Genomic DNA, 16,113 nt, shown 5'->3' with positions numbered 1-16,113 from the left:
GCTGGTAGTTAAGAAATAAATGTGGAAAATGTGATTTATAAATATGTAAAAATATTTGGTTTCCGTCTTTAATTTGAGCTGATAATGTTTTCTGTCTTCATGTTTTTATAATAAACCTTCATTTCAGAATGACAAGTTTTATTCTCTTAAAGGCTGAAAGTGAAAAAAGTCCTGATTTAGCCCAAAAATTAAACATTTTCAGATTTTTTTTAAATCATAAATTTAAGCTGAAATCTTGGAGAAAAAACTGAAAATGTTAAAAACAGAGAAACTTTAATATTTTAAATAATTTTGGTTCAATAAGTTTATCTTATTTTTCTGTCTCCATCAACCCGACCTGATGAGGAAACCAGCAGGTGAGCTTAGTGTGGCGTTGCCATGGCGATACCTGAAGCTGACCAGGAAGTCAGAGAGAGAAAATCCACAACCTGGAGTTTATTGATCTAAACATCAACAGCAAAAGGCAGGAGGAGACAACTGGACCAGAACCAGAACCGGATCAGAACCAGAACCAGAACCGGACCAGGTTCTGTTTGCTCCTTTAGTTCTCAGGAAGGACAAACAGAAACAGAATAAATATGAAAGAAGAGCAGAAAAGATTTTCTTATATTTAACAATCCTAATTATTCATTGTTCTAATTTCTCCTCTGATCAAAATAAAACATGAAACTCAAGCTGCAGTTGACCTCTGACCTTTTAGCTTCATTTTTAAAGCAAACCTGCAGCTTGGACTTAATTTGATCAGAAACCAGAAATAAAAGTTCAAGATTCAAGATTTCAGCTTCAGAGTTCAACGTTACGAAAATATTCTGAGTTATGACGAGAAAAACGTTTCTGGTGGTTCTGCTTCGCTCGACGCATCATCATCATCATCATCATCATCATCATCGCCGGAGAGCAGACAGGAAACAGAAAAACAAGAAGTTCCCATTTCATGCACAACTTTCGTCCTTTTACAAACAATCAGTTTTAAAACTTATTTCAAAATCCCCTGGAAGCGAAGCTGTAAGAGGCGGTTACCACGGTAACGCCACAGGTTCAGCTTCTGTACCTGGTTTTCCTCCAGAACAGAAACAAACATCAGAAAAGGGAAAAATATCTCGACTTCCTGCGAGTCCAAACAAACGTTTCGTCCTGAAGTGATTACAGAGGTTTTGGTGCTTTTCTTCTTTTCTCCCTGATTTCTCTCCAGAACCAGAACCAGACCAGGTCGGGTTTCATTCCCGACCACTGGGTGGCGCTGGAGAGCCCAGCCGCGTGGAAACCAAACAGGAAGTGGGACGGGATGAGCTCTGACGCGTTCACAGTGTTCAGGAAAGTTCTGGACGAGCCGTCCAACGGCCGACATCATGGCTTCTGCTGACTGATGAGGCGGGGGTCAAGGGTCACGGGTCAGAACCAGGGTTTGGAGGTCGGGAACACATGGACCCGCAGGGTGGTCAGCCATTTATTGCTGGATAAGTTTTGTTTTAGGTCTGGGAGACAATCGATCGGGCCGTTTGGGCTCCATGGCGACGCAGCTGAAACGATTCCTCCAACCACAGAACCGCCATTATTAAAATTCCTCGGGGTAGATGATCTGCCTCCAAGTTTCGTTATGTTTTGTTATTTAGCGCTCTCACTTCCTCTGAGTTGTTGCTAAGTGCTAATGCTAGCAGCATAACGTCCCATTTATAAGTTTGTTCTGGGATTTCATTGGTTTATGATAATATCCGGGGTTTTATCGTTTCGTGGAGGACCAATAAGCATCCTGGAATTAACTGGAGTCTGGTAGCCGTTAGCCTGGTGGCGGTGAAGAGCGCGGCAGGTGCATTCATACAGGTGAGAGGAAACACTGAACACTGCCGTCGCTAACACAGAAGCTATAAATGAGTTCATCCATTAAACTCACTGAAGATGAACCTAAAAACTGAACTATGGTCTTTGTGAGGCTGCTGGTTTATTACTAAATTAAATATAATTTCATATTTTAGGATAATTTTGTCCAGGTTAACTTAAAAATTGAGCTATTATTGTTACGGTTTAATTATCTAAACTACAGAAAAGTATCAGTAGTGATGCGTAAATATGACAAATTGGGCCGATATCTGATATTAATACTGTTGTTATGGTAGAATTTACCAAAGCTTATCAAATTTTTATTGGATTAACCGATTAATGATAAGAATAATCGATAGAATACTGGATGGCTAATAATCGCCAGCCGCAGCGCAGATGATGTCACAACGCCCAGGGCGGCCATCTTGCTTGACCAGTGTGTTGATTTGGGCCTTGAGCCCAAATATCAGAGATATTGATTATTGGGTTTTAATTGGTTCCCATATGATCCCAGCAGAGGAGACTGGTTCTGATCGACAGGAAGTGGGCCTGAGCGAGGTCATACAGGGTCAGAGGTCACGGTGAGCTGTAGCCGGGGCAGGCCAGCGTGACACTGTGTTGGGGTCGGAGGTCAGAGGTCACCGGCGCTGCGGGCTGAAGACGGGGAAGGCCAGCGTGACGTTGAGCGAGTCGTTGTGCTGGACCAGCGATGTGTGCTGGTAGTGCAGAACCAGCTCCTTCAGCGACCCGTACAGGTTGTACGGCTCGGCGAACCCGAAGCCGGTGCCGGTCTTGTTGATGACGCAGTGCTTGACCTCGCCGTCCACCCTGAGGGGGGAGAGAAAGAGACAGGTGAGGGAGGGACCCCGAAGCCCACAGGTGGGTGAGCGGGTGGGGGCGGGGCTTACACCACGGAGCAGGCGTAGCAGCCCGGCTTGCTGCTGTCCCGGACCAGGAAGGTTCCGTCCCGCTTGCCGCGCAGCAGGCCCTCGGCCTGCAGCCGGTTCATGTTCCCCAGACGCCACAGCCGCTCGTCGTGGTGAGGAAGGTCCTCCTCATCCTCCACCGTGCTGTACTCACTGCGGACAGCGACATCAATATTTCTGTTGCTACGGGCAACAACCAATCTGGCTAACAGCTGCTCAGCTTCTGAACTCCTAGAGGAACTGTTTGACCTTTGACCTTCAGTTTCAATGTGCTTTTTAAAGACATTTCTGTCAACCTTCAGCGGTTTCTGAAGGTTGACAGAAATGTCTTTAAGGCTAAAACCTTGTAGTTAATGTCCCACCAGGTGGTCCATCTGTTTTAGTCTAACTCTTGGTCTGATTCTTCTTCTCTGGCCTAAAAAGAGTCAAAGTGTCCCTAATGGTCGGGTCGGGTCAGAACTCACTCCTCGGTGGTCTCGTTCTTCAGGTCCAGCCACTCGTTCAGCTTCCTCTGCCGGACTCCTTTCTGGGTCAGCCACCTGGAACAAACACACGGCTGTTAGAGCCCACTTCCTGCCCACCGCCAGCGCTTCCTGTCTGGGGGCGGGGCTTACATCAGGTACTGGTCCCGGGTCTTGCGAAGCTGGATCAGGTCCGGTTTGATGCTGTTCATCTTCTTGTCGATCTCCCGGTTGTCGGCCGCCTGCTTCTTCAGGTCCACCTCCAGGTGGCGCTTGCTGTCCACGATCTCGCTGATCCGAGACTTCAGCTTGTCGTAGTTCTCCATGATCCTTCAGAGAGAACCCAACTGGGTCAGAACCAACCGGGCCAAAACCCAACTGGGTCAGAACCAACCGGGTCAGAACCAACCAAGCCAGAACCCAACCGGATCAGAACCAACCGAGCCAAAATCCAACCGGGTCAGAACCCAACCGAGCCAAAATCCAACCGGGTCAGAACCAACCGGGTCAGAACCACAGATGTTATTATCTGTACCCGATACTGAAAGAAATTCTACATGGGTTATTGGTGACAGTGGCCCTGATCCATAGGGACTGATCTATTCATTCTAGTTCTATGCTTTATGCTCTGAGTGCATGACAAAATAAAAGCCCCAAATCTTTACAATTATGTTTTTTCTTCTTTTTCATGTTAAAACAACATAAATCATATTTGTGCACTTATACTAAACATCCTCAAAGCTTGAAATGAATTTAAATATCATAAAACATGAAATGTATTTTATTTTGAAAACCCAACACCATCAGTTCCTTCCTGTCCAGCTGACGTGGAGGGAAACGCTGCAGCTGATCATCATACTGGGCTTTACTGGCTGTTTACACGCTTTTATTTTGGTACAATAAGTTTCACGTTAGAAATGTAAGACTAACTTGACTCTGGTGTTGGGATGAAGATGGTATGGAGATGAAAACATCCACCGTAAAAAGACCGGCCACCACAAAGAGACCGGCCACCGCAAAGAGACCGGCCAGCGTAAAGAGACCGGCCACCACAAAGAGACCGGTCACTGCAAGGAGACCGGCCAGCGTAAAGAGACCGGCCAGCGCAAAGAGACCGGCCACTGCAAAGAGACCGGCCAGCGTAAAGAGACCGGCCACCGCAAAGAGACCGGCCAGCGTAAAGAGACCGGCCACTGCAAAGAGACCGGCCAGCGTAAAGAGACCGGCCACCGCAAAGAGACCGGCCACCGCAAAGAGACCGGCCACCGCAAAGAGACCGGCCAGCGCAAAGAGACCGGCCAGCGCAAAGAGACCGGCCACTGCAAAGAGACCGGCCAGCGTAAAGAGACCGGCCACTGCAAAGAGACCGGCCAGCGCAAAGAGACCGGCCACCGCAAAGAGACCGGCCAGCGTAAAGAGACCGGCCAGCGCAAAGAGACCGGCCAGCGCAAAGAGACCGGCCAGCGTAAAGAGACCGGCCACTGCAAAGAGACCGGCCAGCGTAAAGAGACCGGCCACCGCAAAGAGACCGGCCAGCGTAAAGAGACCGGCCACTGCAAAGAGACCGGCCAGCGTAAAGAGACCGGCCACCGCAAAGAGACCGGCCAGCGCAAAGAGACCGGCCAGCGTAAAGAGACCGGCCACCGTAAAGAGACCGGCCACCGTAAAGAGACCGGCCAGCGCAAAGAGACCGGCCACCGTAAAGAGACCGGCCAGCGCAAAGAGACCGGCCACCGTAAAGAGACCGGCCACCGTAAAGAGACCGGCCAGCGCAAAGAGACCAGCGGACAGAAAACTACCTATAAGATACAATGGCAGGAATATTTTTCAGGTTCTGAGCTGCAGGTTTAGAACCGAATCGTTCAAATTGAATTCATCAGCAGGTCTGTTCTTCCAGCTGATTCTGTAGCCATGGCAACCCAGCCTCCAGTCTGTGTGTGCTGCAGATGGTTGCCGTGGTAACAGCCCACCTCTGGATCTCCTTGTCGTTGCCCTCGCGGCGGAACTTGTCGATGTACTCCTTGCTGAAGCGCTCCTGCGTCTGGCACTGCTCCTCGAAGATCTTGATGGTCTCGTTGAAGGCCTCGATGGCGGTGCGCTTCATCTGGATCTCCTGAGGGGGCAGAGGGGTTAAACGCCGCCCTCAGCGCAGCCTGCGCGGCGTCTCGCCGGCCGTACCTGCGACGTTCTGGTGTACTCCTCGTACAGCCGGTCATACTCGTGGTTCTTCTCCTGGTACTGCAGGTGGTACTCATGCAGCTTCTTGCCCACGGCCTCCACGCTGTCCTCCTTCACCACCTGGTCCTGAGGGGCGACACGGCCGGCCGATCAGAGTGGCCGCGGCGCTGTGGGCCGCAGGGCGGGCGGAGACACCTACCTGCTGGTGCTTGGACACCGGGTAGAGCAGCTTGACGTCCAGCTTGGGGTTGTACTGGGCCAGAGACTCGTGGCGGTAGTGGTTGATGAGCTCCACCACCGAGCTGAAGGTCAGCGGGTCAGAGAAGCCGTACTTCCCCTCCCGATGGAAGATCTTGATCAGCTTGTTGTTGCCTCCCTTCCTGCAGGCAGAACCAGAATGTTTACTGTCCCAGCAGCAGCTGATCGGGTTTCTGGTGACGAAATCAGCTCAGAAAAACTCCAGAAAGTAAACGACAACCAGGATTTATTAAACGTTGCTTCAAACTGGGAGGAAATTAGTTCAGCTCAGTTATAATAAACTTCTGGGAAATTATTCTGACTCTTTGGTTCTGAAGATGCTTTTGAAAGAATCTTTAAAAAAAGGAAGTTGATTAGAATCTAAATTGAAGCTTTTTCATATTTCAGCACATTTTGTGCTGATGGGAAGAAAAACAAGAAAATGTTCTCGGGTTTTCATGAGTCGTTTTTGGCAGATAAACTGAACAGGTTTATCTGAAACCACCTCAATGCTGCCCTCTTTGGGCGGAACAGTGGCTACTGCAGCTTCATTTTCCTATTGGTTGTTTATTTCCATAAAGTCTATTTTCAAAAAGTCACTATATTTGTTATTAATCTTTTTTTTAATGAATCTGTAGTTTCTTTAGTAGCTTTTTTTAAAAAGAAAAAAAAACTACTGGATTTTTTTTGCCAGTTGCTTTATAAAACAATTAAAGTTAAAAAAATTGTTGTGAATTGCTTTTATTTATTTATTTAGAAAAATTCAACCATCTACTAAGCACCCCCTATACTTGGCCCCGCCCATCAGATTGTCCTGGCCCCGCCCCCTTCAGTGTGGGGGCGGGGCTAAATTACATATTAAACATTCGGACTGAAGATTTCCCTCAGTTCTAAAATCACTCCTGATCTGTTTCCATGAGCGCTGACATCATGGAATAACCTGAAACTGGACTGGTTGGCTAGCAGCCCATAAAATAACGTCTGACTGAAGTTGGTGTCAGTCAAACGTTGGGGTAACAGTCGGTATTATGGGTATTGGGGGGGGGGGGGGGTAATAAGGGATAATGGGAGTAACGGGGGGTAATAGGGGTAACGGGGCGTTACCTGAGGGTCAGGGTGTAATCTCCGTGCATCTTGGTGGAGGCGTCCCGCACCAGGAAGGTGCCGTCGGCTGTGTCTCTCAGCTTCTCATTCACCTCCTCCCTGCACACGGACAGACAGTCAGTCAGTCACTCTGGCGTCTCTGCAGACCCCCTCCCTCTCAGAGGACAGGTGTGTCTCACCTGGAAATGTCCCCCCAGTACCACTCAGCGTCCTGCAGGGAGATGCTGTTGTTGAAGCTGCTGGAGGGAGCAGCAGTGGAGGCCTTCACCGGTTTGGGAGGCAGAGCTGCAGCAGAAGGAGAAGAAAAATGATGAGAATGATGGAAGAAGCTAACAGCGCGTCGCAGCGTCTGCTGTTAATCTCAGACCTGCTGGGAGTTCCACCGCCTGCAGCTCAAAACATTGTCAGGTTTGTTCGTGGAAATCAGAAAAGGCAGCTTTTGCTTTCTGTTCAGTTTTCTGCTGACGAGCGATCAGAGATAAAACCTCAGATCATGTGGCAGGAAGTTGAACATGCAGATAAAACTCGTCTTCAGGATTTTTTACTCAGCCTTTAAACACTTTGTGCCAGGAACTTTAGAACAACTCATTCTGAAACAGAAATATTCCATTTGCTCTAAAAACAGCCAGCGGAAACTCACCATCTGATGTTCTGACCCGCTGGATCACTAAAAACTGCTTTACTTTGACTGGTCCACACAGAACAGAACGGGAATCAAATGTTTTATTCAACCAGGTTGTTGGTTACAAACAGGAAATGAAGCTCAGATCTCTACAGAAGTTATTCTGAGTAGTAACCATGGTAACCAGCTGATAAATCGTCTCCTCTGGACATTAAGAAGATCTGAGCTCTGATTGGTGGAGAAAGCCAGAGACATTTCCTCCTTCCTGAAGCCTTAGTAACCATGGTAACATCCAGTTCTCACGCCAATTCTGAGCAAACTGTAAAATGTTGCAAAGTCGCATTTCTATCTAGTCTGGAGCAAATCAACCAGGAAACAGAGCGTGATGTCATCAGCAGAGCGTGATGTCATCAGCAGAGCGTGATGTCATAAGCAGAGCGTGATGTCATTAGATGTTGACATGAGGCCAGTTTTCTGAAGTCGGTTTGATGCCGAGTGGACAGCTAACTGGATCCTAACTGGACAGCTAACTGGATGCTAACTGGACAGCTAGCTGGACGCTAACTGGATGCTAACTGGACAGCTAGCTGGACGCTAACTGGATGCTAACTGGACAGCTAGCTGGATGCTAACTGGATGCTAGCTGGACGCTAGTCGTCCTGCTCTGTTCGTCAACAAACCATCGCTTTGAGATGTAGAACATAAAAATATTCTGGCTTCAGTTACTGTAACATTTCTGCTTAATGGTGATAAATTCACCAACATTAAAAATAATCTGACATTTTCCACCAGAATCAGATTTCGTGGTCAAGTTTGAGGAAGTGAGACAGGAAGTGAGAGAGGAAGTGACAGGAAGTGGGCGTCTTAAGGCTATTTTATGGAGCAACATTGAAAAGTTTGATTCTTTCTTTAAGCTGTAAAAACCAGATGAAATGTTTATTTGGGGAATCCTGATCAAACGATGACATCAGCCAAACGAGCCGGTAACCATGACGACAGCAGAGCTGATGCTGCGTCACCGGGTCTGGAGCCAGCAGAACCCATCAGAGCGCCCTCCGCAGGCCCTACCTGGTCTCTGCATGTTAATGTAGCACAGGATCTGGTCTCGGCCCAGCAGCGGTTCCGACCGGGTTCTGCCCCGCTGCTCCCGCTCCATGATGGCTCTCGGGTGAAACGATTCAGCTCTACCCGGATGTCATCCCCTCCAGGTTCTGGTTCTGGTTCTGGCAGCAGGGTGAGCGGCTGAGCTGCAGGTCAGAACCAGACAGCATCTCTCCGTTCATCGGCGCTGAAGCTTCCCCTCCGTCCGCCTGCCTCCATCTCTGCCTCTGTTCAAAGATCGGCACAGCAGCTTGGAGATGTGTGACATCACCGCCGGCCTCGGCCAATCACACGCAGGCAGGGATATCACCACGGCAACGCCCCCCTCCTCCTCCGCAGCATCATCTGTCACCGCGGGGATGGATGATGTCATCGATTCAGCTGCTGGTCTGACCGACTCAACGAGGGACGAGCAGAACCCTCACACACACACACAGTAACACACACACACACACAGTAACACACACACACACACAGTAACACACACACAGTAACACACACACACAGTAACACACACACGCAGTAACACACACACACAGTAACACACACACCAACACACACACACACAGTATCACACACACAGTAACACACACACACACACACAGTATCACGCACACACGCAGTAACACACACGCAGTAACACACACGCAGTAACACACACGCAGTATCACACACACACACACCCCAACACACACACACAGTAACACACTGAGGTTCCAGAACCTGAAGCGGTCCGGCTGATCTGGACCAAACCAGAAGCAGAGAGACCAATAGGTGGCGCTGCAGCAGGAAGTGAACTCCACCCTGACCCTGCCGCTTCCTGTCCCCAGATGAGGAACTGAACTGTGGCGGCAGGAAGCCATCAGAGCGCCCCCTACAGGCCCTACCTACCGACTGCATTGATTATTCGGTAATGCTCCAGTTAACAATTATTTACTAAATTAGTTGATAAGAATGATAATAATTGATTCATTACAATTAATAATTTGAGCCCTAATTTATTACATTAAATCTGATTTCCATGTAATCAGAATTAATTATTGTTCTCTGGATTAAACTGGATTATTTTAGATATTATCTGGAGGATTAAATATTAATACAGCAGAAAACAGATGATCATCAGTTTAATGGATGTTTGTGTAACGGCGCCGTGCTGCCGACTTTCAGAACCAGAACCAGAACCTTCCCGAGAGTCCAGTCCCTGAGTCCCCTAACCTGAAGCAGCTCCAGACTTCGGCCTTTAACAAAGTTTAAACCAAACATCCAGAGAAGAAGAAGTTCAGCGGCCATGTTTGTGTCTAAGCTGCAGTACCGCCGGCTGCAGCCAGGGGGCGACGCCTCACAGATTAACTGCTTTACTTTGTTTATGAAATTAGAAAGAGAAAAAGATGCTGAATAAAGATTATAGTGATTAGTGTGAGCCGGACCAGAACCAGAACCGGGATCAGGCAGAGTTACCTGGTGCTGCTTGGGTCATGTTGAGTTCGCTGGTGATCAGAACCTCCAGAACCTGAACCAGAGGATCCAGAGAGGAGTCGGACCTGGACAGAACAACAGAGACCCGGTGAGACCCGGCGGTACCGTTAGGACCTGCTGGAAGATTCTGGGTTCTGGCACCGACCCAGCGGGCTGCCTGAACAAAAGCGGGCTGAAGTTCTCGGCCAGAACCCGCGGGCTCAGCTGGTTCCTGGAGCCGTGCAGACAGAGCCGGGCCAGGTGTCGGACCACGCTGAGCAGGGTCAGCCCGAACTGGGCCGGGCAGGCCGGCGAGCTCGCCACGCCCCGCAGAACCTGGGCGCACTCCTCTGGGTCCCGGACCTCTGCGGACAGAACCAGGGACATTAAAACGGGTCGGAACGTTTCACCAGCGCCTGACTGACAGGAGCGCCAGCTGGCCCGGTTCTGGTTCTGCTGACCTTGGACGGCGTGGCTCATGTCGGCCTGCAGCGAGGCGGGCAGGACCGGACCGGGCAGGTCCTGCAGGAACCGGACCACCCCGTCACACAGCGACGGCACGTCCAGCTGCTCCGGCTCTGAAAACAAACGCATCTCAGTCAGACGGAACCGAGCAGACCGCAGACGGGCTGCAGGACGGGTTCTGGTTCCTCACCGGTGTCGGCCAGCTGCCGGGTGTCCAGAACCCCTCCACTCATGCTGCGGTACAGAACCGGGCTGTCAGAACCTGCAGAGACACACAACATCAATCTGATGACCGGATGCTGAAAGGTCCAGTAGAGACTGGGTTCTGTTGGTTCTGAACAGTTCCACAGAGAGACCTTGTCCAGCGGAGCAGCAGAACCGGGTCGGGTTGGACACGGAGCGGCTTGGGCCTACCTTTGGTCTCTATGAGCTCCATCAGTCTGCTGAGGAGCGGCGGCGCCGTGTCTGGAGGTCCGAACTGGTCCGGCAGGTCCGGCAGAACCAAACCTGAGCAACAAACACAAAGAGTCAAACATGGAGGTTCTGGAACCCAATTGAGAGGCGCCGTCTGGTCCAAAAGGTTCTAACAGAGAACTTCTGGACAAACAGAGCCAGGTTCTGGTTCTGACGGCTCGGTTCTGGACCCAGATCTCTGACTTTCAGGCAGCAGATGCTAGTAAAGATGAGCTAACAGAACCGAAGCTGCTCTGCTGATGATGAGCCGTTAGGATTCTGATCAGTACTGTGTTGGTTTTTAGCTAATGCTAATGCCTTAGCATAGCTAACGCTAATGCCTTAGCATAGCTAACGCTAAGGCCTATGCTAGCTGTTCAGTTAGCGATGTCCAGCACTGTTGGGATGTCCTGAAAGTGAAAAGTTTCTGACAAGTGAAACAGAAACGAACTGAATAACGAGGTTGTGGGGATGAAACCATTTTGCTGCTGAACCGAGCAGGAAGGAACCAAACGGATCCTGAATGAGCTGCTGGTGCTGGGAGATATGAGGCCACGGAGGCTGGTGAGCCCAGACCCGGCCCGGTTCTGATGGAGGAAGCTGCTGCAGGCCCAGCTGACGAAGCTCTCCTCGTCTCCATGGAAACAAAATGCAGCTGCTGGTCATTGAAAGGCAGAAAGCTAAAAACCTGCAACAGGTTTGTTTCTGAGAGGAAACCAGAGGAAGAAGATTCTGTGAAAACAGGCAGGTAATGACAGTAAACACACACACACACACACACAACACACACACCCTCACACACACTTCCTGTGCTGCGCTGATGGCAGCAGAACGCAGTCAAGTTGTGTTCAGTCAGCAACAGCAGCTGGGACGGTCCGGGTCGCTGCAGAAGGTCCGATTGGACCGGGCCTCACAGAGAACCAGAACCTGGGAACTGGACTCACCCTCTGACTCCGAGTCGGTCCTCATGGAGGCGGCGGACGGCGGTCTGGGTGGGCGGGGCTTCGGAGTGGGCGGGGACATCCTCTTCCTGCCGACGAACTCCACGTACGTTCCTGGGAAGTCGCCTTTCTCCTGCCAGAACCAGAACCAGAACCAGACAGGGGCTGACTGAGCGGTTCCGACCCAAAACCCATTTTGCTGCTAATTTATGGAACAAACAGATATGAGCTCAGCAACAGAGACACTGATGGATTTCATCATAAATTTCCCATCAGGTGGTTTTAGGAGCAGAAATGAAGCTGGTGAGAAGAAGCAGCTGGATGTGTTTAAACCTGACAATAATCAATAAATCACATAATCACATAATCAATGAAAACAATTGAGAAAACAGGACGATAAAAGTCTGGAGTTTTGGTCCTGGAGTTTTACAAACTTCATAATTCATTTCATTTGTTTATTTTGGATTATTTTAAATGTCTTAATGTTCCAGAGTTAAATGTTCATTAGAATTAAAAAGTATTTTCTTCCATTATATTACTGGAAAACCGCAAGATTTCAATTCATCACCCAGTGAAGTTTATTATCGTGTGTCAGATTTACTGGCGTACCGGAAACGATCAAACACAAAGGTTCCCGCTGGAACTGTTGAACAGAAAAAGAAAAATCTGATTAACTATTAAAATGCGTAAAAGTCCCAGTCTGACTAAAAACTAATAAAAAATGTGTAATTTTCTAGATTTTATGACCGACAGACTTCTGTCTTTTCACCAGAATAAATAAAGTTATGCAGAAATCTGTGGGGTATGAATAGTTATGAGCTGCATTAATGTTAGTAATTTATCGTCAAGGCAACGTCAGAGTCCAGTAAATCCCAAAGGACTGATTGGATCAATAACTTGTTAGCTTTACTGACGTCGTCTCAGACTGAACACCGATGACATCACCTCAAAGGTTAAAGGTCACAGACGGAGAACCCAGCCCTCCCCGGCCCTGGCAGAGATGTGGCGGATCAGAACCGGTACCTGCGTGGTCTCGTTGAAGCCCGGCAGCCAGCCGATCTCAGACGGCCGCTCCTCGTCTCCGCTGCCGCAGCCCAGCGCCAGCAGCGCCCCCCTGCTGACCAGCAGCATGTCCCCCACGCGCAGGTCGATGTCCTCATCCCGCTCCTTCTTGTAGTCGTACAGCGCTCGGTACTGGAAGCCCTCGGAGCTCATCCCGGCGCCGGTCCAATATGGCTTCACAGCTCGTAGCAAAAATCAACTCTGGATAGAAAACGGTAGAAAAATACGTTCCTGCGACGTCCTGAGAGCTTCTAGAGGCAAGAAGAGAGTAAAGATGGCGTCTCCAGCTGCGCGCGCGTCTCTCCGCTCTCCATGTCATCCCTCCTGCTGCGCCCACCGCCGCGCCGTCACACACGCAGCTTCCTGCTGCATCAGCTGGAGGCCGGCCGCGGTCACACGACACATCTGAGGGGGACACGGCTCCACCTGGAGGACTGGAGGACAAACTGCACGTTACAGGCTGCTGCAGGTTAAAGGTTAAAGGTTACAGGTAGCTGTAGGTTAAAGGTTACAGGTTGCTGCAGGTCACAGGTTAAAGGTTACAGGATACAGGTAGCTGCAAGTTAAAGGTTACAGGTTATAGGTCAAAGGTTACAGGCTGCGTCAGTCATCCAATCAGAGCCCTCTCAGATTCAGCAGGCTAATCACTTCCTGTTTGTGTTTTTTGCTGCTGCAGCCTCGGCGTTTCCTCAGGACGTCGTTTAGTTGCTCAACTCTTTGAACGCATCAATTATGATTCATGACGACCTGCTGAGGTTCCTCCAGAACCTCTAAATGCATCTCTGACGCAAAACACCTGAAGAAGACAACAGGAAGACGACGACAGGAAGACCTGCCCCCGTCTGACTGGAGCCGGGATGTTAAAGTTTCAGCTGTTTTCAGTCTGAAACGGTTCAGCAGATTCTCAACAGTGAAAAAATATCAGTTTGATAAAAGAGAAAACATGTAAACTCACAACTTTCTCAAATTTTATACATGGAAAGAAATAAAAGTTATTTTTCTGTCATTAAAAGCCGGATTGTGGCAGATATCAGGAAACTGAGTGGGTTTCATATTTTCCAGTTATTTTATTAATAATTCACGGCCGTCATTGGTTGAGTCATCAAAGCGTCGCTGATAGAAAACATGTAGAAATATGTGAATCACTGAGTTTAGAGGAAGTTATTTTATTTAGGGGAAACATCTGTGGGGTTTGAATTTACTCCTACAGTTAAAAACATCGACTCGACTGTTGGATCATGAAACTTTTATGATCAAATTTTAAATATTTAGATGTTTTTTGAAGCTTTCCAGCTGAAAAAAAAGGTTTATGTTCTAAAAGTCCAAATTCAGAAAAATAAAACTTTTTATGACTCAAATAAAATCACCCAGAAAATTATTTCTTTCTTTTTAAATCTAAAAATAAATGTTCATTTTAATCGCTTACTTTTAAAATAAAACATGAATATTTTATATTAAAATTATTATAGTAATTACAGGTTTTTCCAGATGTATTCGTGTTTTCAGGCGGCAGAAGGAAACAGGCTGACCTCTGACCTCTGACTTGTATATTTTCAGGAACTACAATGTTTTATTTAAGCCATTTAAACATTTTATTAATTATTATCATGTAATAAATTTCGAAAATAAAATGAACAGCAGGAAAAAAAACACTGAAATTTATGTGAATATTTCTAGTTTATGATTTATTTGGTTTGTAGATTTTAACAGCTGCATCCTGAACATTTCTGAGTTAATACAATATTTATTTATATAACTTTTGCTGTACTGATGTTACTGCCATAAAACATGTTATCACTGCTTACAGTATGTTGAAGTAATCTTTCATTTTTGTCATTTTTCCTTTAAGCCTTTGAAAGTAAACAGAACAATCCGTCTCTCTTCACCTTATTGGAGAAAAAAATTAATTTTAATCAACTCTCAACCAAAATCAGGTTTTTATATTTCAACTGATTTTGATCAACTTGATTCAAAATGCCATGTTTGTGTGTTTAAATAGATAAAGATAATTCAATCTTTTTAATTAGCAAGTAGTTTTAATTACTGGCAACTCAAATATTGTGTCATTAATATTTATATGGTAATGAATAGATGGACATGTAACTTATCTGTTGCAAATAACTTTGCACAAAAAATGCACATTTTAGGGATGGGAAATATACTTACACAGAATAAAAATACAATAAATGATCTCATTTTGTCTCCAACAACAATTACAATAATAATAATAATAATAATAATAATAATAAACACTGTTTCAAAAATACATTAACATTTGTTTTGATGGTGTGTAAAAAGACATTTTGAAAAATATTTAAGCATATTTCTAAAACGATCTTCCGATGAGCTTATGTGTATTTTAGGTCATTAAATATGCGACTTAACGGACCAAAACATACATTTATAGGGGAGTTTAGAAAAATGCGTAAGATTAATTGTTTATAAAGCAACAAATACCTAACTCAAAATATTTCTAACTGATAAAATATTTAGTTTGTAACGAATCTGCGGTGATGAACAGAAAATGAACCCACCGTCTCTAAAGGCACATTTCGGCTTTTTAAAGTCCTTCACCTAATAACAAGTTGAAGTTTCTGTTTTTCTGCAGGCCGCCGTGATGTTAACTGGATTTAAAAGCTAAAGCTGCTCTATGATGCAGCAGAACCAGGACAGAACCAGGAACCCGACCAGAACCGCTCCAGGAAACAGGAAACCAGCAGCTAACCGTGCTAGTTGAGGGAAAACAGCTCTCACCTTGTTGGTTCTTTAACTTTTTCACCAACCGAACCGTCCAGCAGACCGAACTCCGAACACCATGATGGATACCGCCTCCACAGGTTCTCCAGAACCGAAAGAATCCGTTAATTTAGCGAAAACCCTCAGGATGGAGACGCTGGCAGACCGTGTCCGTTCAGCTTGTCGACAGCAGACTGGCATCAAGTTCGTCGCTACGCACACTCACTTCCGGAATAGACTGTCAAAATAAAAGCAGCCAAATAGACCACGTCGTCAAATCCTTTAAAAAATTTTGTTTCTGGTACGAAACTTGCCGTGTAGCAGATGAAAAGTATAATTATATCACAGATTTTTCATGAAACTTTCTTTTTGCTCTTAGACATTTGAGCAGAACCAAACGAGTCCGCCGAGACCTTCAGAATAAAAGCTGTCAGAGGATGTCAAGAAACTTAGCATCACGATCAAACTGGGTTTTAAGTTGAAATATTACCAGTCATAATTACATATATATATATATTCTACTGTTAATCCAGCATGCGCTGCGATGAGACGTT

At 47.1% G+C, this 16,113-nt stretch overlaps 1 protein-coding gene across 2 annotated transcripts; it reads right to left on the bottom strand.

Annotated features, from left to right (window-relative positions):
* Positions 1–406: 406 nt before the first annotated feature.
* On the bottom strand, positions 407–15,768 carry LOC116729846 (phosphatidylinositol 3-kinase regulatory subunit alpha-like). 2 transcript variants are annotated; one of them, XM_032578668.1, is made up of 17 exons: positions 15,578–15,768; positions 12,785–13,257; positions 11,765–11,894; positions 10,782–10,874; positions 10,558–10,629; positions 10,364–10,480; positions 10,069–10,267; positions 9,906–9,988; positions 6,904–7,009; positions 6,725–6,823; positions 5,583–5,763; positions 5,384–5,509; positions 5,176–5,318; positions 3,359–3,535; positions 3,209–3,283; positions 2,727–2,897; positions 407–2,646 (listed from the first exon to the last, which is right to left on the bottom strand). In XM_032578668.1, exons 2-17 carry the CDS (start codon positions 12,974–12,976, stop codon positions 2,457–2,459), a joined length of 2,154 nt encoding a protein of 717 aa, XP_032434559.1. In that variant the 5' UTR covers positions 12,977–13,257; positions 15,578–15,768; the 3' UTR covers positions 407–2,456. The 2 variants fall into 2 exon arrangements, with proteins under 2 accessions (XP_032434559.1, XP_032434560.1); XM_032578669.1 differs by lacking the exons at positions 9,906–9,988; positions 10,069–10,267; positions 10,364–10,480; ... (3 more) ...; positions 12,785–13,257; positions 15,578–15,768 and adding an exon at positions 8,415–8,949.
* Positions 15,769–16,113: the final 345 nt, after the last annotated feature.

This window comes from Xiphophorus hellerii, chromosome 12 (genome assembly GCF_003331165.1).
Source record: "Xiphophorus hellerii strain 12219 chromosome 12, Xiphophorus_hellerii-4.1, whole genome shotgun sequence".
NCBI lineage: Eukaryota > Metazoa > Chordata > Actinopteri > Cyprinodontiformes > Poeciliidae > Xiphophorus > Xiphophorus hellerii.
The sequence above is the reverse complement of the archived record's forward strand: the minus strand, read 5'-3'. Positions and strand labels throughout refer to the sequence as shown.